The sequence below is a fragment of the Triticum urartu genome, chromosome 2 (genome assembly GCF_003073215.2).
Source record: "Triticum urartu cultivar G1812 chromosome 2, Tu2.1, whole genome shotgun sequence".
NCBI classification, from domain to species: Eukaryota; Viridiplantae; Streptophyta; class Magnoliopsida; order Poales; family Poaceae; genus Triticum; species Triticum urartu.
In genome coordinates, this window is record NC_053023.1 from 139569297 (window position 1) to 139592948 (window position 23652).

The 23652-nt window shown below is 43.7% G+C and overlaps 1 protein-coding gene across 1 annotated transcript in view; it reads left to right on the forward strand.

The window, feature by feature from the left end:
• Positions 1-19781, forward strand: part of LOC125535438 (putative serpin-Z5) — a 52292-nt gene extending 32511 nt beyond the window's left edge. Inside the window, exon 2 of the mRNA XM_048698489.1 lies at positions 18975-19781. Coding sequence (XP_048554446.1) covers positions 18975-19781 — 807 coding nt within the window. The remainder of the gene's footprint in view (positions 1-18974) is intronic.
• Positions 19782-23652: the final 3871 nt, after the last annotated feature.

A 23652-nucleotide genomic window follows, 5' to 3' on the forward strand; every position in this document is an offset into this window, starting at 1 on the left:
GGCGTTCAAAACGTCATTGGAATCCCTATTCTAAGCCGTAAAGTATGGTGCACTAAACTATCAAGTAGTCATCAGGATGTGTCTGTCAGGTGTTCACAACATCCACAGATGACGTTCTAGGGGTTTGCACATCGAGCGGTGTATCAAAGACGTAAGCCTTCTGTGTAGCAGTGAGGACACTCCTCGGACTACGGACCTAGTCCGCATCATTGCTTACAATATCTTTCAACTTAATCTTTCTCTAGGAACGTATTGAAACAGGGAGCTACAACGTGAGCTATTTATCTACAACATATTTGCAAAGACAATTTAGACTATGTTCATGATAATTGAGTTCATCTAATCAAATTATTTAATGAACTCCCACTCAGATAGACATCCCTCTAGTCATCTAAGTGAAACATGATCCGAATCGACTAGGCCGTGTCCGATCATCACGTGAGACAGACTAGTCATCAACGGTGAACATCTCATGTTGATCGTATCTTCTATACGACTCATGTTCGACCTTTCGGTCTTCCGTGTTCCCAGGCCATGTTTGTACATGCTAGGCTCGTCGAGTCAACCTAAGTGTATTGCGTGTGTAAATCTGGCTTACACCCGTTGTATTAGAACGTTAGAATCTATCACACCCGATCATCACATGGTGCTTCGAAACGACGAACCTTCGCAATGGTGCACAGTTAGGGGGAACACTTTCTTGAAATTATTGCGAGGGATCATCTTATTTAAGCTACCGTCGTTCTAAGCAAATAAGATGTAAAACATGATAAACATCACATGCAATCAAATAGTGACATGATATGGCCAATATCATTTTACTCCTTTTGATCTCCATCTTCGGGGCTCCATGATCATCGTTGTCACCGGCATGACACCATGATCTCCATCATCATGATCTCCATCATCGTGTCTTCTTGAAGTTGTCTCGTCATCTATTACTTCTACTACTATGGCTAACGGTTTAGCAATAAAGTAAAGTAATTACATGACGTTTATGTTGACACGCAGGTCATAAATAAATTAAGACAACTCCTATGGCTCCTGCCGGTTGTCATACTCGTCGACATGCAAGTCGTGATTCCTATTACAAGAACATGATCAATCTCATACATCACATATATCATTCATCACATCCTTTTAGCCATATCACATCACAAGGCATATGCTGCAAAAACAAGTTAGACGTCCTCTAATTGTTGTTGCAAGTTTTTACGTGGCTGCTATAGTTTTCTAGCAAGAACGTTTCTTACCTACGCCAAAACCACAACGTGAATTGCCAATTTATATTTACCCTTCATAAGGACCCTGTTCATCGAATCCGATCCGACTAAAGTGGGAGAGACAGATACCCGCTAGTCACCTTATGCAACTAGTGCATGTCAGTCGGTGGAACCAGTCTCACGTAAGTGTACGTGTAAGGTCGGTCCGGGCCGCTTCATCCCATGATGTCGCCGAATCAAGATAAGACTAGTAACGGCAAGCAAATTGACAATATCGACGCCCACAACTACTTTGTGTTCTACTCGTGCATAGAAACTACGCATAGACCTAGCTCATGATGCCACTGTTGGGGATCGTAGCAGAAATTCAAAATTTTCTACGCATCACCAAGATCAATCTATGGAGTAATCTAGCAACGAGGGGAAGGAGAGTACATCTACACACCCTTGTAGATCGCTAAGCGGAAGCGTTCAAGTGAACGGGGTTGATGGAGTCGTACTCGTCGTGATCCAAATCACCGATGATCCTAGCGCCGAACGGACAGCACGTCTACGTTAAACACACGTACGGTTGGGAGACGTCTCCTCCTTCTTGATCCAGCAAGGTGAGAGGAGAAGTTGAGGGAAAACTCAGACAGCACGACGGCGTGGTGGTGATGGAGCTCGTGGTTCTCCGGCAGGGCTTCGCCAAGCACTACGGAGGAGGATGAGGTGTTGGAGGAGGAAGAGGGCTGTGCCAGGGGAAGGGTTCGGCTGCCCTCTCTCTCCCTCACTATATATAGGGGGAAGGGAGGAGGGGGAGGTGCCCTAGGGTTCCCTAGGGGAGGGGCGGCGGCCACAGGGGAAACCCTAGATGGGTTTGGGCGCCCCCACCCCCTAGGAAACTTGCCCCCCAAGCCGGGAGGGGCGGCTGCCCTAGGGGTGGCGCCCCCACCTCTCCTGGTTACGTGAGATGGGGTGGGAGGGGCGCTCAGCCCCTTAGTGGGCTGATGTGCCCTCTCCCCTTGGCCCATAAGGCCCCCCAACGCTTGTCGGGGCCTCCGAAACCCCTTTCGGACATGCTGGTCATCACCTAGTACCCCCGGAACAATTCCGGACTCCAATACCCTTCGTCCAATATACCGATCTTCACCTCCGGACCATTCCGGAGCTCCTCGTCATGTCCGGGATCTCATCTGGGACTCTGAACAACCTTCGGTAACCACATAATATTTCCCATAACAACTCTAGCGTCACCGAACCTTAAGTGTGTAGACCCTACGGGTTCGGGAACCATGCAGACATGACCGAGACAACTCTCCGGCCAATAACCAACAACGGGATCTGGATACCCATGTTGGCTCCCACATGTTCCACAATGATCTCATCGGATGAACCACGATGTCGAGGATTCAATCAATCCCGTATACAATTCCCTTTGTCCAGCGGTATTGTACTTGCCCGAGATTCAATCGTCGGTATCCCGATACCTTGTTCAATCTCGTTACCGGCAAGTCTCTTTACTCGTTCCGTAACACATCATCCCGTGATCAACTCCTTGGTCACATTGTGCACATTATGATGATGTCCTACCGAGTGGGCCCAGAGATACCTCTCTGTTTACACGGAGTGACAAATCCCAGTCTCGATTTGTGCCAACCCAACAGACACTTTCAGAGATACCCGTAGTGTACCTTTATAGCCACCCAGTTACGTTGTGATGTTTGGCACACCCAAAGCACTCCTACGGTATCCGGGAGTTGCACAATCTCATGGTCTAAGGAAATGATACTTGACATTAGAAAAGCTTTAGCAAACGAACTACACGATCTTGTGCTAGGCTTAGGATTGGGTCTTGTCCATCACATCATTCTCCTAATGATGTGATCCCGTTATCAACGACATCCAATGTCTATGGTCAGGAAACCGTAACCATCTATTGATCAACGAGCTAGTCAACTAGAGGCTTACTAGGGACATGGTGTTGTCCATGTATCCACACATGTATCTGAGTTTCCTATCAATACAATTCTAGCATGGATAATAAACGATTATCATGAACAATGAAATATAATATAATAATAACTAATTTATTATTGCCTCTAGGGCATATTTCCAACACATACTAGGCATAATATGAGATGCAATATGAAGTGGATCCAACTTGTGTGAACAGAAACTGCTTGTGGTAGAAAGTGACGAATCTATAGGATCATAGAGGCCGTAAAAAGGAAGTTTTATTTACCACACAAGAAACTGCTAGACGGAGTGGAAGAGGAGTCCGAGCAGTTCGATCGTCCGTGCCCTAACTTGGCAACGGAGGACACCTACGGTGACGGCGGAGAAGACGACGTCCGCGGCCGGCGAGAAGACGGTGTCGGAGAGGTCGCGGCAGCTAAGCGCTTCGTCACCGGCGTTGTCGAGGGCTAGCGGTGGTGCTAGGGTTCGTGCGAGAGTGGAAGAAGGATAATGACTGTGGTGAGGCGTGTATTTATAGGGACAGGGACGGCACAACGTTATTACACAGGTGCCCTTGGCGATTCACATCTGGAGAACACGTGGCCATCATGCAACCTATCGAAGGTTGTTCCACATTCCCACGCACGCCTGGATTGTCGGGTGGTCGTTCCCACTTCTCCGGGTTTCAGGTGAAGGAATTGGCATTGAAAACGGACTTAATGTTTGTCTCTGTATCTTCTGCTGACAAGGACGCAGAGAAGACATTTGACAGTTTCAATAGAATGCATATGATTTGGAGAGATAGAGTTTGAGATAGAAAGCATAGAGAGGTTAGGGTCCGATCACATTCACTTAGTTCAAAAGATTCAACAAGAAGACATAGCTATAAGTGAATGCTGTAGAGGACAAAACACTATGTATATTTGAAAAAGACAATCAAATCAACATAGTGAAGATAATCATGAGGACAAGTTGAGAATGAAGACAAACAAAATGTGAAGACATAGCAAATGTAATGCCATGGGTAAAACACTTCAAACAGAAGAATTTGGTGGTGGCGTTACCCACCGTATAGGAAGTATTAGACCCAGACATGGCACACAATTATCGTGGCGCTCCAAAGTCAAATTCCACATTAATGTATTCACACTTGGAATGTATGTCTTCATTGATTGAAGATATACTTTACTTCGTGTGTTGCACATCTAAGTCATCAATATGCATAAGTGTTAGGATGTGTGCCTGATCACAGGACATTTGAGGATTCCAAGATATTTAGCTCACACCGTAACTTGCAAAATCTCTTCTCATCCAAGGGCTTGGTGAAGATATCTGCCAATTGCTCTTCAGTGTTGACGTGTATGCTATCAATATCTTCCTTCACAACATGATCTCTGAGAAAGTGATGACAAATTTCAATATGCTTTGTCTTCGAGTGCTGAACTGGGTTGTTGGCAATCTTGATGGCGCTTTCGTTGTCGCAGTAGAGTGGCACTTGCTTCAGATGAATGCCATAGTCTTTGAGGGCTTGCTTCATCCACAGAAGCTGAGTGCAACAAGATCTAGCGGCAATGTATTCAGATTCAGCAGTGGAGAGAGATACACAGTTCTGCTTCTTTGAAGACCAACAGACAAGTGATCGTCCCAGAAAATGACATGTGCCTGATGTAGACTTGCGATCCACCTTGTCACCAGCATAATCAGCATCCGAGAAACCAACCAGATCAAACTCTGAGCCCTTTGGATACCATAATCCTAGAGTTGGGGTGTAAGCCAAATATCAAAGAATTCGCTTCACAGCTAAGTGATGCGACTCCTTTGGTGTCGCTTGGAATCGATCACACATGCAAACACTAAGCATAATATCTGGCCTAGATGCACATAGATAAAGTAAGGAACCAACCATGAAGCGGTATACCTTTTGATCGAACTCTTTACCATTGTCGTCGGGACCCAGATGATGTTTGGCTGGCATTGGCGTCATGAAACCTTTGCAGTCTTGCATACCAAACTTCTTCAGGCAATCTTTGAGATACTTCTCTTGAGATATAAATATGCCGTTGTGTTGCTGACGTATTTGAAGACCAAGGAAGAACTTCAGCTCACCCATCATGGACATCTGATATTGCTCTTGCATCATATATCCAAACTCTTCACTGTATTTGAAGACCAAGGAAGATAATGTCATCCACATATATTTGGCACACAAACAGTTCACCATCATATGTCTTCGTGAAGAGAGTGGGGTCGAGGGAACCATATTTGAAGCCTTTGCTCTTCAGGAAATCTTTGAGTGTGTCATACCAAGCCCGAGGGGCTTGTTTGAGGCCATACAGTGCCTTGTTGAGCTTGTATACCATGTTAGGATGTTTTGGATCTTCAAAGCCAGGTGGTTGTGCGACATACACTTCTTCTTCAATCTTGCCATTGAGAAAAGCGCTCTTCACATCCATTTGATACAGAAGTATGTTATGATGATTTGCATAGGCCAGCAGTATGCGTATGGCTTCAAGTCTAGCCACAGGAGCAAATGTTTCATCGAAGTCAATCCCTTCAACTTGAGTGTATCCTTGAGCAACGAGACGAGCTTTGTTTCTGACAACTTGACCATGCTCATCTTGCTTGTTGCGATATATCCATTTGGTGCCTATTATATTGTGCTTCCGAGGATCAGGACGCTTAACCAGTTCCCATACATTATTCAGCTCAAACTGTTGAAGCTCATCTTGCATAGCTTGAATCCATTCAGGTTCCATGAAGGCTTCTTCAACTTTCTTGGGTTCTGTTATTGAGACGAATGCGAAGTGCCCACAGAAATTTGCTAGCTGAGTTGCCCTTGAACGAGCGAGTGGACCTGGTGCATTGATGCTATCGATTATTCTCTCAATCTGCACTTCATTTGCAACACGAGGATGTACAGGACGAAGATTTTGCCCTTGCTGATCATTGTCATTGTTAGAGGGATTGTCTTCAGGCTGAGCATTATCTTCAGGTTGATCAGGTGCGGAGATGATGAGTTCTTCTTCGGGTTGAGCTTCAGAAGGTATGATTTCTCCAGTTCCCATAAGTTTAATTGATTCACTGGATGGAACTTCATCTAGCACATTTGGCAGCTGCTCTCTTTGTGAGCCGTTAGTTTCATCGAACCGCACATCCACTGTTTCAACCACTTTGTAATGAAAGAGATTGAAGACTCTATAGGAGTGTGAATCCTTTCCATATCCAAGCATAAAACCCTCATGTGCTTTTGGTGCAAATTTTGACGTGTGATGTGGATCCTTGATCCAGCACTTGGCGCCAAATACTCTGAAGTAGCTGACATTTGGCTTCTTGACAGTAAGGAGCTCATAGGATGTCTTGTTCAGAAGCTTGTGAAGATAAACACGGTTGATGATATGGCATGCAGTGTCAATGGCTTCAGGCCAGAATTTTCTTGGAGTCTTGTATTCATCAAGCATCATTCGAGCCATCTCAATAAGTGTTCTATTCTTGCGTTTGACGACGCCATTCTATTGTGGCGTGTACGGAGCTGAGAATTCATGTGTGATTCCCAAAGTATCAAGATATGTATCAAGGCCAGTGTTCTTGAATTCAGTGCCATTGTCACTCCTGATGTGCTTTATCTTGGCGCCATAGTTGTTCATTGCTCGATTGGCGAAGCGTCTGAAGACATCCTGCACTTCAGTCTTGTAAAGGATTATATGCACCCAAGTATATCTTGAATAATCATCAACAATGACAAAGCCATAGAGACAAGCAGTAGTAGTAAGAGTTGAGTAATGAGTGGGACTGAAAAGATCCATGTGTAGCAGTTCGAAGGGTTGAGTCGTTGTCATGATTGTCTTCGAGGGATGCTTGGCCCTCGTCATCTTTCCTGCTTCACAGGCACCGCATAAGTGATCCTTCTTGAACTTGACGCCCTTGATGCCTATGACATGCTTCTTCCTTGCAAGGGTGTGGAGGTTCCTCATGCCAGCATGCCCTAGCCTTCGATGCGAGAGCCAGCATTCAGAAGCTTTTGCTATAAGACATACTGCAAGTTGTGGTCCTGCTGAGAAATCTACCACATACAAATCATCTTTTCGATACCCTTCAAACACTAGAGACTTGTCAAATTCCATTAGTACAAGGCAACGATATTTTCCGAACATCACAATCATGTTTAAATCGCAAAGCATTGAGACAGACATTAAGTTGAAACCAAGGGATTCAACAAGCATGACTTTATCCATGTGTTGATCCTTTGAGATTGCAACTCTACCTAGACCCAATACCTTGCTTTTACCAGTGTCAGCAAATGTGATGTGACTTTTGTCTGATGGACGTAAAGTTGAGTCCATGAGAAGGCTTCGCTTGCCAGTCATGTGATTTGTACACCCACTATCAATAATCCATTCTGAAGCAGCTGGTGTCGTACCCTACAGTGCAGTTAGGGGGATAGGCTTCACGAAGAGAATTGTGAAGCAAAAACATTTGACGAACCAGTGGATTATTAAAGCTTGGGTCGAGATTAGGACTGATAGGGCAAGTTGCAAGCGATTTAGAAACAAGTACATAGTAAGACCATTTGGGCATTTGATCTTGCGCACGTGCAATAGTGTCAGACGATTTTGGTTTTCTGCTGGAGACCTTTCCCTGCAAAAGAGAGTTAAGCTTTCTTATTCACCCACATCTTCAGGGGTGGCTTCGAAGCAATGAGTCTAAGTGTAGCATCTGAGAACTTTGGCTTTGGAGCCCTAGCAAAAAGTCTTGCAGGTGGACAATAGTACTCATAAGAATAAGCAGAATAGTTCTTGGTCTTATGAACATGGCGGTTTAAAGGACCGCGCTCATATTCATAGGCCTGAGTGTGGCTTCCCTGCAAAACATTTGTGTTAGTTTGACTCTGGTGAGTCCTCTATCTGTATGAAGCCTTTGGACCGTATGATGCCTGTGGTCTGGGGTTTGTCTTCTTCACATGTGGTGTCATGATGACATTCACAGGAAGATTCTCCAAACACCTTTTCGGCACCCAGATCTTCTTCATAGGCGGTCCATTCCTGCAATTAGTACCAATGTACCTGGCAAACACTTCACCATTCTGATTCTTAAACAGTTTATAGTTTGCATCAAAGGATTCATCAATAACAATGGGGTTAGCACAAGTGAAGCCAGATAGAGTGGATGGATTTGCTGAAGGTTCCTTTGCAGCAACCCATGTGGTTTTGGGGTACTGCTCAGGTTTCCAGTAAGAGCCATCAGCATTCATTTTCCTTACGAACCCAACACCCTCTTTCCTAGGGTTTCGGTTCAGGATCTGCCTTTTGAGGACATCACAAAGTGTCTGATGCCCTTTGAGACTTTTGTACATCCCTGTTTCAAGCAGTGTCTTCAACCTAGCATTCTCATCAGCAATAGCAGTGGTGTCCTCAGCAGAGGGGTTAGTTTCCACATCAACAGTTGAAGATATTGCAACAGTAGCAGCAGTAGAGCATTCAGCAACAGAAGTAGCGTTATCATGCTCAATGCATTTAAGACATGGTGGTTCAAATCCTTCCTGACTGAACTGATCTGTTCGGCGCGAAGTGACTCGTTTTCCTTTTGAAGATCTTCATGAGCCGCTCTCAATTTCTCAAGATCTTGCTTCCTTTGAAGATAATCATAGGAAAGCCTTTCATGAGCTGTTGAGAGCGTTTCATGACGACTTTCAAGTTCCTCATACTTAGCGTGAGGATTTTTTATGTCTTCAATTAAGGACTGAGATCAAGTCATTTCAGCGTCTAACAGATCATCGCTTTTGTCTAATAGTTTTTGAATGTGTTCCATGGTTTTCTGTTGTTCAGTTACAATTTTAGCAAGTGTTTTGTAGCTGGGTTTGGAACCACTATCAGAGTCATCGTCACTAGATGTTTGATAGTGAGTAGTGCGTGTGTTTACCTTGGCACCGCGTGCCATGAAGCAGTAGGAAGGAGCGGAGTAGTCCTTGTCATTTGCATCGGTGTCGGTGATGAAGTCATTGTCTTCAGTGTTGAAGATGGACTTGGCAACGTATGCTGTAGCCAGACTTGCAACGCCAGAATCGGACTCCTCCTCAGACTCCACCTCCGCCTCCTCAGAAGCGGACTCATCCTCAGAGTCCATTTCCTTGCCAACAAACGCACGTGCCTTGCCAGATGAGCTCTTCTTGTGTGATGAAGACTTGGAGGAAGACTTGGAAGAAGATTTTGAGTATTTCTTCTTCTTCTTGTCGTCAGAGTCATACTCCTTGCTCTTCTTCTTCTTGTTCTCATTGTCCCACTGTGGACACTCAGAGATGTAGTGACCAGGTTTCTTGCACTTGTGACATGTTCTCTTCTTGTAGTCATGAGCAGAAGCTTCATCATTCCTTGAGCTTGATCGTGAAGACTTTCTGAAGCCTTTCTTCTTGGTGAATTTTTGGAACTTCTTCACAAGCATAGCAAGCTCCCTTCCAATGTCTTCAGGATCATCAGAACTGCTGTCAGATTCTTCTTCAGATGAGGAGACAGCCTTTGCCTTCAAGGCACGAGTTCGCCCATAGTTGGGACCGTAGATGTCTCTTTTCTCAGAAAGCTGAAACTCGTGTGTGTTAGAGCCTTCAAGTATGTCAGACGGATCGAGTGTCTTGAAATCAGGACGTTCTTGAATCATCAGGGCTAGGGTGTCAAACGAACTGTCAAGTGATCTCAGGAGTGTCTTGACGACTTCATGCTTGGTGATCTCAGTAGCGCCGAGGGCTTGAAGCTCATTTGTGATGTCAGTGAGTCGATCAAACGTGAGCTGGACATTCTCATTGTCATTTCTCTTGAAGCGGTTGAAGAGGTTGCGAAGGACACTGATTCTCTGATCTCTCTGGGTTGAGACGCCTTCGTTGACTTTGGAGAGCCAGTCCCAGACTAGCTTAGATGTTTCCAAAGCACTCACCCGGCCATATTGTCCTTTGGTCAGATGACCACAGATGATATTCTTGGAAGTAGAGTCCTGTTGAACGAACTTCTTGACATCAGCAGCAGTGACACCTTCTCCAGCCTTGGGAACGCCGTACGCATACCATAGGTCGACATCAATGGCTTCAAGATGCATGCGCATCTTATTCTTCCAGTAGGGATATTCAGTTCCATCGAAGACGGGGCACGCAACGGAGACTTTGGTTATCCCTGCAGTCGACATAGCTAAAACTCCAGGTGGTTAAACCGAATCACACAGAACAAGGGAGTACCTTGCTCTGATACCAATTGAAAGTGCTAGTGTTCGACTAGAGGGGGGGGGTGAATAGGCGATTTTTATGAAAGTCTTCAAAACATGGATGTTTCAAAGACAAATGATAGAAATAAACCTATTACCATGCAGCGGAAGGTAGACTACACTAGGCAAACCATAGTCAAGTATTCAATGAAGTAAAAGCGCAATGACTAATAGCAGCTAGGCAGTAAGGATCAGGTAGGAAGATATTGTAAAGCCAATCAGAACAAGTAATCACTTAGTGAAGCCAAATGGTGATGCAATCGTACAATGATTTCACACGGACCAACAGTAAGTAAAGGGAAGGGAAGGATGAAACCAGTGACTCGTTGAAGACAATGATTTGTTGGACCAGTTCCAATTGCTGTGACAACTGTACATCTGGTTAGGGAGGCTGAGATTCAACTCAGAAGACCTCGTCTTCACCTTATTCCCCTTGAGCTAAGGACACCCAGTCCTCGCCCAATCACTCTGGTAAGTCTTCAAGGTAGACTTCCAAACCTTCACAGCCTTCGTTCACCGGCGATCCACAAGGACTCTTGGATGCTCAGAACGCGACGCCTAACCGGCTGGAGGATTCACATTCCTCAAGTGTAATAAGTCTTCAGATCACACAGACAAGAAGATTAAGTGATGCCTAACACTCTTTGGCTCTGGGTGGTTAGGGCTTTATCCTCTCAAGGAATTCTCTCTCAAAGGCTTCGAGGTGGGTTGCTCTCAAACGACAAAAGCCGTACTTTAACTCTGAGCAGCCAACCGTTTATGGTTGTAGGGGGTGGGCTATTTATAGCCACTAGGCAACCCGACCTGATTTGTCCAAAATGACCCTGGGTCACTAAGGAACTAACACGTGTTCCAATGGTCAGATTTCAAACACACACGGCAACTTTACTTGGGCTACAAGCAAAGCTGACTTGTCCAACTCTGAACAAGATTCGCTCTCATAGTCTTCACTCGAAGACATAGGATTTTGGTTAAGCATCACTTCAGTCATTCTGAATGGTTTTCTTGGACCCCACTTAACAGTACGGTGGTTCCTATGACTCAACAAAGAAGAAAAAGAACTACGAAAGATCTAAGTCTTCGCGCTCCATAGTCTTTATGCGATGTCTTCTCTTGTCACAGTCTTCAATGTGAATGTCTTCACATACCACGTTTGACTTCAATGTCTTCATACATTTTTAGGGGTCATCTCTGGTAGGAAAACCGAATCAATGCGGGACTTCTACCTGTGTTATCCTGCAATTCTCACAAACACATTAGTCCCTCAACTAGGTTTGTCGTCAATACTCCAAAACCAACTAGGGGTGGCACTAGATGCACTTATAGAAGGAAAAGGTCCCATATAGTCAAAGCCCCAAACATCAAATGGTTCAATAACAAGTGAATAATTCATAGGCATTTCTTGATGTCTACTAATATTACCAATTCTTTGACATTCATCACAAGATAAGACAAACTTACGGGCATCCTTGAAGAGAGTAGGCCAATAAAAACCAAATTGCAGTACCTTATGTGCAGTCCTGTCTCCAGCATGGTGCCCTCCATAAGCTTGGGAGTGACATTTACGCATGATCTGTTCCTGTTCATGCTCAGGTACACAATGTCTAATAACACCATCTACTCCTTCTTTATAAAGATGTGGGTCATCCCAAAAGTAATGCCTAAAATCGTAGAAGAACTGTTTCTTTTGCTGGTATGTGAAACTAGGTGGTATAAACTTAGCAACAATGTAATTAGCATAATCAGCATACCATGGAGCAGTAAGATAAGTATTTATAACATTTAATTGCTCATCAGGAAAGCTATCATCAATAGGTAGTGGGTCATCAAGCACATTTTCTAACCTAGACAAGTTGTCTGCAACGGGGTTCTCAGCTCCTTTTCTATCAACAATGTGTAAATCAAATTCTTGAAGCAAGGGAACCCATGTAATAAGTCTAGGTTTAGCATCTTTCTTTTCCATAAGATATTTAATAGCAGCATGATCAATGTGAATAGTTACTTTAGAATCAACAATATAAGGTCTAACCTTATCACAGGCAAATACAACTGCTAAGAATTCTTTTTCAGTAGTAGCATAATTTCTTTGAGCATTGTCTAGAGTTTTACTAGCATATTGAATAACATTTAATTTCTTGTCAACTCTTTGTCCTAGAACAGCACCTACAACATAATCACTAGCATCACACATAATTTCAAAGGGTAAATTCCAATCAGGTGGCTGAACAATAGGTGCAGAGATCAATGCTTTCTTAAGTATTTCAAATGCTTCTACACAATCATCATAAAAAACAAATGGTATATCTTTTTGTAATAAATTAGTCAGAGGCCGAGAAATTTTTGAGAAGTCCTTAATGAACCTCCTATAAAAACCGGCATGACCAAGGAAACTTCTTATACCTTTGATGTCCTTGGGACATGGCATCTTTTCAATAGCATCAACCTTGGCTTTATCAACTTCAATACCTCTTTCAGAAACTTTATGCCCCAAGACAATACCTTCATTAACCATAAAGTGGCACTTTTCCCAATTCAATACAAGATTAGTTTCTTCACATCTTTGCAAAACTCGATCAAGGTTGCTCAAGCAATCATCAAAAGAAGATCCATAGACGGAGAAATCGTCCATGAAAACCTCACAAATCTTTTCACAAAAGCCAGAGAATATAGCCATCATGCATCTTTGAAAGGTAGCAGGTGCATTGCATAAACCAAAAGGCATACGTCTATAAGCAAAAGTACCAAAAGGGCATGTAAAAGTAGTCTTTGATTGATCTTTAGCTGACACATGTATTTGAGAGAAACCGAAATAACCATCTAGAAAGCAAAAATGTGTATGTTTGGATAATCTTTCTAGCATTTGATCGATAAAAGGTAAAGGGTAATGATATTTTTTAGTAGCCTTATTTAATTTGCGGAAATCAATTACCATCCTATAACCAGTAATAATTCTTTGAGGAATCAATTCATCTTTATCATTAGGAACAACAGTAATACCTCCCTTCTTAGGGACACAATGGACAGGGCTTACCCACTGACTATCAGCAACGGGGTAAATTATACCTGCCTCAAGGAGCTTTAGTATCTCCTTTCTTACCACTTCTTTCATTTTAGGATTCAGACGGCGTTGATGATCACAAACTGGTTTAGCATCTTCTTCCAAATTAATTTTATGTTGGCATAGAGTGGGACTAATGCCCTTAAGATCATCAAGAGTATACCCAATAGCAGCACGGTGCTTCTTCAGAATTTTCAATAATCTCTCTTCTTCATGTTCTGAAAGGTTAGCACTAATAATAACATGATATATCTTTTTCTCATCAAGATAAGCATATTTAAGAGTATCCGGTAACGGTTTAAGCTCAAACACGGGATCACCCTTGGGTGGAGGAGGATCTCCTAGGATTTCAATAGGTAAATTATGTTTCAGAATAGGTTCCTGTTTAAAGAATACTTCATCTAATTCCCTTCTTTCATTCATAAACATATCATTTTCATGGTCTAGCAAATATTGTTCTAAAGGATCACTAGGGGGTACGGCAATAGAAGCAAGACCAATAATTTCATCTTTACTAGATAATTCTTCTTCATGGTGTTGTCTACTAAATTGAGAAAAATTAAATTCATGAGTCATATCATCTAAACCGACAGTAACAACATCTCTCTTGCAATCTATGGTAGCATTAACAGTATTTAAGAAGGGTCTACAAAATATAATGGGACAGAAGCTATCTTGTGGGGAACCAAGAACAAGAAAATCAGCAGGATATTTAGTTTTCCCACACAAGACTTCAACATCTCTAACAATTCCCATTGGTGAAATAGTATCTCTATTAGCAAGTTTAATTGTGACATCAATATCTTCTAACTCAATAGGTGCAATGTCATGCATAATTTCATTGTATAAGTCAATAGGTATTACACTAGCACTAGCACCCATATCCCATAAGCCATGATAACAATGATGTCCTATTTTAACAGAAATAACAGGCATGCCTACCACAGGTCTAGGTTTATCTGTATCACGGGGTTTAGCAATTCTAGCAGTTTCATCACAGAAATAAATAACATGCCCATCTATATTATCAGACAAGAGATCTTTAACAATAGCATATTAGGTTCAACTTTAACTTGCCCAGGAGGTATATATGTTTTAATATTGCTTTTTCGAACCACAATTGAAGCTTTAGCATGGTCCTTTATCCTAATAGGGAAAGGTGGTTTTTCAACATAAGAAGTAGGAACAATAGGATCATTATAAGTAATAGTCTTTTCTTCAACTTTAATAGGTGCAACTACTTTTACTTCTATGGGAGGATGATATTTAAACCACTTCTCCTTGGGGACATCAACATAAGCAGCAAAAGATTCACAGAAAGAAGCTACTATCTCAGAGTCAAGTCCATATTTAGTGCTAAATTTACGAAAAATATCGGTATCCATAAAAGATTTAACACAATCAAAACTAGGTGTCATACCTGACTCCTTACCATTGTCGAGGTCCCAATCTTCGGAGTTACGTCTAATTCTTTCCAATAAATCCCATTTGAATTCAATAGTCTTCATCATAAAAGAGCCAACACAAGAAGTATCAAGCATGGTGCGATTGTTATCAGAAAGCCGAGTATAAAAATTTTGAATAATCATTTCTCTTGAGAGCTCATGATTGGGGCATGAATATAACATTGATTTAAGCCTCCCCCAAGCTTGAGCGTTGCTTTCTCCTTCGTGAGGCCAAAAATTATATATAATTGCGATCACGATGAACAAGATGCATAGGATAAAACTTTTGATGAAATTCCGATTTCAATCGCTTGTAATTCCAAGACTCCATATCATCACATAGCCTATACCATGTCGATGCATCTCCCCTCAAAGATAAAGGGAAGACCTTCTTCTTAACAACATCTCCAGGTACACCTGCAAGCTTAAATAATCCACAAACTTCATCCACATATATTAGATGCTCATCAGGATGTTTTGTTCCATCTCCTAAAAAAGGATTAGCTAGCAGTTTTTCTACCATACCCAAAGGAATTTCAAAGCAAGCATTTTCATTTTCAGTAGGTTCAATAGGTTGAGGAGCAACTCTTTGCTCTACTGGTCGGGGTGAAGATACCCCGAACAAGCCCCTCAGAGGATTACTTTCCATAGTAACAAGTGACAGTAAATTTCAGCACACTATATAAATTTTTCCTTACCAAATTCCACCTACCAAAGGCGCTTCACTCTGCGGCAACGGTGCTAGAAAAGAGTCTTGATGACCCACAAGTATAGGGGATCTATCGTAGTCCTTTCGATAAGTAAGAGTGTCGAACCCAACGAGGAGCAGAAGGAAATGATAAGCGGTTTCCAGAAAGGTATTCTCTGCAAGTACTGAAATAAGTGGTAACAGATAGTTTTTTGATAAGATAATTTGTAACGAGCAATAAGTAACAAAAGTAAATAAAGTGCAGCAAAGTGGCCCAATCCTTTTGTAGCAAAGGACAAGCCTGGACAAACTCTTATATGATGTAAAGCTCTCCCGAGGACACATGGGAATATCGTCAAGCTAGTTTTCATCACGCTCATATGATTCGAGTTCGGTACTTTGATAATTTGGTATGTGGGTGGACCGGTGCTTGGGTGCTGCCCTTACTTGGACAAAAGTCCCACTTATGATTAACCTCTATTGCAAGCATCCGCAAATACAACAAAAGTATGAAGGTAAACCTAACCATAGCATGAAACATATGGATCCAAATCAGCCCCTTACGAAGCAACGCATAAACTAGGGTTTAAGCTTCTATCACTCTAGCAACCCATCATGTACTTATTACTTCCCAATGCCTTCCGCTAGGCCCAAATAATGGTGAAGTGTCATGTAGTCGACGTTCACATAACACCACTAGAGGAGAGACAACATACATCTCATCAAAATATCGAACGAATACCAAATTCACATGACTACTAATAGCAAGACTTCTCCCATGTCCTCAGGAACAAAAGTAACTACTCACAAAGCATAAACATGTTCATAATCAGAGGGGTATTAATATGCATATAGGATCTGAACATATGATCTTCCACCAATTAAACCAACTAGCATCAACTACAAGGAGTAATTAACACTACTAGCAACCTACTAGCACCAATCCCAGACTTGGAGTCAAGAATTGGATACAAGAGATGAACTAGGGTTTTGAGATGAGATGGTGCTGATGAAGATGTTGATGGAGATTGCCCTCTCCTGATGAGAGGAGCATTGGTGATGACGATGGCGATGATTTCCTCCTCCGGGAGGGAAGTTTCCCCGGCAGAACAGCTCCACCAGAGCCCTAGATTGGTTCTGCCAAGGTTCCGCCTCGTGGTGGTGGAGTTTCGTCCGAGAAGATGGCTTATGATTTTTTCCCATCGAAAGAGTCCATATAGTAGAGGATGGTCACCGGAGGGCCACCAGGGCGCCCACGAGGTAGGGGGCGCGCCCAAGGGGTAGGGCGCGCCCCCACCCTCGTGGGCAGGGTGTGCCCCCCTGGTGAAGTTCTTGCGCTCAATGTTTTTTATATATTTGGAAAACATCATCCGTGAAGTTTCAGGACTTTTGGAGCTGTGCAGAATAGGTCTCTAATATTTGCTCCTTTTCCAGCCAGAATCCCAGCTGCCGGCATTCTTCCTCTTTATGTAAACCTTGTAAAATAAGAGAGAATAGGCATAAGTATTTGACATAATGTGTAATAATAGCCCATAATGCAACAAATATTGATATAAAAGCATGATGCAAAATGGACGTATCAGAACCACAGAGGAGTTTTATAGCAAACCGCATGAGAGAACAAAGTGAGCTTCAAAACATACATAAAATATTTCTTTTTTAATGTTCTCTTTTTGCTGAAACAGTAGGAACATTTTTTTAATGAAGTGAATCATGAGCCATTTTACGAATCGACTGCGTTAGGGATTTTTTTTCATTTTTAATAAACATATCCTTGAATAGTTTTACAAAACAATCATCAGAACAAAATAAAAATCTAATTGAATCGCGCACGCTGCCCATCCGAGCTGCACACCAGGGCCATATGTACTGCTCACGTACGTGGCATTTTCTGGTGTTGCCAGCGAACTGCACGGCGGCGCTGGCGGGCACAGCAGCCCTTCGGCAAACTTTTTATATTACCGCGTCCAAACTGCTTGACAAGACAAGTGAACTTCATTAATTTAATTGCATTTATGCTTTTTTATTAACGATGCTCTAACCATCATTTCGATCTCTGCATTTAAAAAACTACACGCGTCTGCAATCCATACTGCAGGATGCCACAAGGGAACCACAAAACGGATGAGGAAATTAAAATGTATACAGGAAAGATGAACTACTAAAAAAATAAGTATGTCACCGGCCACCCGGAGAGAGCTAAAGGTGAGGGTTGTATACTGCACACTAGGGTCGAGCTGCACTACACGCCATGCTCAACAGCACTGCATGATGTGCTCGTTGGATAGGGGCGCCATATCGGCCGCTCTTCAACTTGACGACCTCGTTCGTGGACTGCATGGGTGCAGTCGCCGGGCTGCAGGGAAGGGGCACCCGTACCCTCACGCTGTTCCGAGACGCTACGGACGAAGTGAGCTGCAATTTGAATAAAAAAATCACCCGTACGGACGAGGTGAGCTGCATAGCCGGAGGTAGTGAGAAGAGAGGGGAGCGGGACGGCGCGGATAGCATAGCTCCTCCGTGGGACTGTCTAAGGGCGGTGAACTGCAAGCGCGTTGCTGGAAGTCGTGGGAAGGGAGGACCAGGCAAGATCTCGCTGTCATGGTGCTCGTCGACGTGGGGAGGGACCGCTGTGGGATCTGCAGTGGAAAGCAGCCACCGCCGTATCAACCTGGCTTCCCTCCACCTGATTCCCGTGGGGGCGGTGTGGATCCAGGGTTAGGCGAGGTTTGGCCGGCGCCGCCGACCGGGCTGATCTCCAGGAGGAGCACGACCCCGCGTCGCCGCGCCGTGGACATCCGCCGCCCAGTCGAGATCTAGTCCTTAGCACGCCTCCATGGACCGGGCCGTCATCACCGGATGTTGCGGATGGGGCTGGTCGTGGCCGCGCAGGGGCATGTTTTTGCCGGCCCGGATCCGCCGCCTTGAGGTGGAAGAAGGTGCGGAGGGGACGACTCGTGCAGGGCACCAGCGGCAGAAGAAGACGGATGCTGGTGGGGCGGCGCCGGCGGCGAAAGAAGCCGGGTGGTGTGGGGCGGCGCGACACGGCAAAGCAGGGCACAAGGTGGATCGGGGGGACGGGAATCATGGCAGTGGGGTGCGCCGGAGGAGGCAGGTGGGGTTTGGTGGGAGGAATCATGGCAGTGTGGTGGGGGGGAGACGAAGGTGGGTGCGAGAGAGATGTGGGAGGAGTGGGGGTGGCCGGGTGTGTCTAGGTTGGGGTTGACCTGCTTTTTTTGGTCGGGGCTGCGGGGGTGTTAGCAGAATAAGGCCGGTGTTGTTAGAATAAGATCTTAAGGAGTGTTGTTAGAATAGACCCACCCTATATATATGTGTGTGTGCGTGCGCGCGCCTTCATATATGTTTACGTTGTGTGGCAGCCCGAGGAAGCAGCAGAGCAGATCAACGCATTGGTGGTGATGTTGACGAACGACCTCATCCCCTCAGTCATTGATCCAGGCGAGCTATCCCGCCTGACTGACCTGGTGGTCGCCAACGCCATCTACTTCAAGGGAAAGTGGGGAAAGCCTTTCAACAAGAGACTCACCAAGGAGGAGAAGTTCCACTGCCTCGACGGCAGCACCATGGATGTGCCCTTCATGCAAGACGGAAACAGGCAGCTCATTGCCTGCCACCACGGGTTCAAGGTGCTCCAGCTTTATTACCAGAGAGGCCGGCTATTTCCCACTCAGCCGCGGGCGCGCTACTCGATGTGCGTCTTCCTCCCCAACGCCTATGATGGACTGTGGCGACTGGTCAACAAGATCGCGCGCAACCCCGACTTTCTAGACGAGCACCTGCCGACGAGCACTGTCTTGGTCGGTGACTTTCATGTGCCCAAGTTCAAGCTCAAATTCTCCACTAAATTGTCCAGCGATCTCCAGGAATTGGGACTCAAGGACGCTTTCGATCCGGGGAAGGCCGACCTGTCTGACATGGCGGAGGGCCCCGGAAGGCCTCTATCGCTGCAGGACGTATTGCATAAGGCAGTCATCGAGGTGAATGAGGAAGGCACCGAGGCGGCTGATGTTACCTATGGAAAGGGGATGGTGGGATGTGCACAGGGCTACCGACGGCCACCGAGGGTGGACTTTGTCGCTGATCACCCGTTTGTCTTCTTTGTGAGGGAGGAGGTGTCGGGTGCAATCTTGTTCGCGGGCCACGTCCTTGACCCATCAATGGAGTGACACTAATGACCAGCCTTTGCATCGAGTAATATCTATTACTTTTTAATTAGGTATATTTCTATGTTTGTGCTACAACTGCCATTTCATTTCCATAGTTAATTCTGTGATCTATATGCCTAGCTTGTTCAATACGACGCCAGAACAAAGCTTGTTCAAGGCGTCAAGCAGCTTTTCTCACATTTTTTGTGTCACCCACCCAGTACCATGTCATCATGATATGCAGTCGTGGTTCAAAATTTGCTTAATGTTCTAGTGCTTTTTGTTCATTTGAAAAGAACAATAGAACGGTAGCATTATGACGACTTTTATTAATTTGTTTCTGTGCCCCTTCACCTCCAATGATGTATCAATGTATTGAGTGGAGTTACCAATATGTAAGGCGTGATCGGAAAGGAGAACTGACAGGTAATGTGACATGGTGTAGGGTTTCCTAAGTTCCCATGATTTCATACACTCGGAATGGAAAAGCACATGAAATATATGTCATGATATGTTAACCCCCCCCACGTCATTTTTCTTGAAGCTCGACATACTTTTCCAGTTTCACCCCGAATAAATAGGCTCCTACTGCAATTATATTAACTCAAACACACAAATGGGTTTCCCTCTGTTTCATCTTTTTTTTTCTTTTTTTTGAAAAAGGGGTCAGGCCCCGGCCTCTGCATCAGAACGATGCATACGACCATATTATTAATAATAAGCAAAATGTTCTACAAAGGTCTTTAGGTCTCAAAAGCAAAAAATTCTCACAAAGAGCATAAGCAACATGACAGGAAAGCCACAACTGGCAGGCAAAAATATAAGATAGGAAACTAAAAACCTACCCTATTACATGACCGCCATCCAAACCGGTTGAAGATATCCCGAGCTACCGTCTCCCATCGGATACATCCAGTAACCAAACTCTCCCTGTCCTCTGTCGGAGTGAGTAGCGACCACATACGGATGAGAGTAGTGGCCCGAAAGATAACCTGCAAGAAATGAATTTTTGTTGTTCTATTAAAAACCAAATCATTTTTGCAGTTCCAGACTGCCCACAATAAAGCACATACTCCTACATGGACATGTCTCACAGTTTCGGGATCTAACCGATCTAACCACGTCCCAAATAACGTGTTTATGGTATTCGGAGGAGTAATATTAAATGCTAAGTGCACTGTCTGCCACAATTTTTTTGCCAAGGGATAGTCAAGAAAGAGGTGTTTGATGGATTCGTCCTTATCACAGAAACTACATCTTGTAGATCCTGTCCAATTGTGTTTTTCCAAATTGTCCTTAGTTAGAATGACTTTTTATGTACAAACCACATAAACACTTTGATTTTTAAAGGCACTTTGACTTTCCACACATGTTTCGAACGAGGAATAGCACTAGAGTTGATAACATCCAAATACATGGATTTAACCAAAAACTCTCCATTCTTTGTTAGTTTCCAGCTCAATCAGTCGGGTTGTTGAGAAAGGTGGACCTCCATCAATCTTTGCACTAAGTGGAGCCAAGCTTCCCAACAATTTCCCACTAGAGTCCTCCCGAATTGGATATTCAGAGGACTGGACTATAATACTGTTGCAACGTAAGCTTCTCTTCGCTGCACAATATTATAGACAGAGGGATATTGGAGTGCAAGGGGCATCTCCCCCTGGCCATGTGTCCTCCCCAAACCACGTGGCAGTACCATTTCCAACTACAAATTTTGTCCTGTTGAAAAAGGCTAATTTCACTCTCATCAGTCCTTTCCAAAAAGGCGAATCAGTCGGCCTCACTGTCACCTGGGATAATGTTTTGGAATTAAGGTACTTGTTTCGCAGGATTTGTGCCCACGTGGCATCCGTCTCTACAGATAGCTTAAACAACCACTTGCTGAGTAAACATCTATTCTTTGATGTCTACTACACAACCTTCTTCTTGTAGACGTTGTTGGGCCTCCAAGTGCAGAGGTTTGTAGGACAGTAACAAATTTCCCTCAAGTGGATGACCTAAGGTTTATCAATCCGTGGGAGGCGTAGGATGAAGATGGTCTCTCTCAAACAACCCTGCAACTAAATAACAAAGATTCTCTTGTGTCCCCAACACACCCAATACAATGGTAAATTGTATAGCTGCACTAGTTCGGCGAAGAGATGGTGATACAAGTGCGATATAGATGGTAGATATAGGTTTTTGTAATCTGGAAATATAAAAATAGCAAGGTAACTAACGATAAAAGTGAGCGAAAACGGTATTGTAATGCATTGAAACAAGGCCTAGGGTTCATACTTTCACTAGTGCAAGTTCTCTCAACAATAATAACATAATTGGATCATATAACAATCCCTCAACATGCAACAAAGAGTCACTCCAAAGTCACTAATAGCGGAGAACAAATGAAGATATTATTGTAGGGTACGAAACCACCTCAAAGTTATTCTTTCCGATCAATCCGTTGGGCTATTCCTATAAGTGTCACAAACAACCATAGAGTTCATAGTAAAATAACACCTTAAGACACAAATCAACCAAAACCCTAATGTTACCAAGATAGTCCAATGTCACCTCAAGTATCCGCAGGTATGATTATATGATATGCATCACACAATCTCAGATTCATCTATTGAACCAACACAAAGAACTTCAAAAGTGCCCCAAAGTTTCTACCAGAGAGTCAAGAAGAAAATGTGTGCCAACCTCTATGCATAAGTTCACGAGGTCACGGATGACAAACTGAAAGTGATAAAGAAAAACTTTTACAAACTCTGTTTGCTCTTGTTGTTGTAAATATGTAAAGCCAGCATTCAAGTTTTCAGCAAAGATTATAACTAACCACATTCACAATAACGCATAGATCTCAAGTTTACTCATATCAATAGCATAATCAACTAGCGAGCCATAATAATAAATCTCGGATGACAACACTTTCTCAAAACAATCATAATATGATATAACAAGGTGGTATCTCGCTAGCCCTTTCCGAGACCGCAAAACATAAATGCAGAGCACCTTTAAAGACCAAGGACTTACTAGACATTGTAATTCATGGTAAAAGAGATCCAGTCAAGTCATACTCAATGTAAGCTAACAGTAATGAATGCAAATGACAGCGGTGCTCTCCAGCTGGTGCTTTTTAATAAGAGGGTGATGACTCAACATAAAAGTAAATAGATAGGCCCTTCGCAGAGGGAAGTAGGGATTTGTAGAGGTGCCAGAGCTCGGTTTTGAAAAAGAGGTGAATAATATTTTGAGTGGTATACTTTCATTGTTAACATAATAACCAAGAGATGGCGATATCTTCCATGCTACACACATTATAGGCGGTTCCCAAATAGAATGGTAAAGTTTATACTCCCCCTTCCACCAACCAGCATCAATCCATGGCTTGCTCGAAACAACGAGTGCCTCCAACTAACAAGAGTCCCAGGGGGAGTTTTGTTTGCAATTATTTTGATTTAGTTTGCATAAAGCATGGGACTGGGCATCCCGGTGACCAGCCATTTATCTCGTGAGTGAGGAGCAGAGTCCACTCCTCTTGAGAATAACCCGCCTAACATGGAAGATACGGACATCCCTAGTTGATACATGAGCTATTCGAGCATACAAAATAGGATATTTATTTGAAGGCTTAGAGTTTGGCACATACAAATTTACTTGGAATGGCAGGTAGATATCGTATATAGGTAGGTATGGTGGACTCATGTGGAATAACTTTGGGGTTTAAGGGATTGGATGCACAAGCAGTATTCCCGCTTAGTACAGGTGAAGGCTAGCAAAAGACTGGGAAGCGGCCAGCTAGAGAGCGACAACAGTCATGAACATGCATTAAAATTAATCAACACCGAATGCAAGCATGAGTAAGATATAATCCACCATGAACATAAATATCGTGAAGGCTATGTTG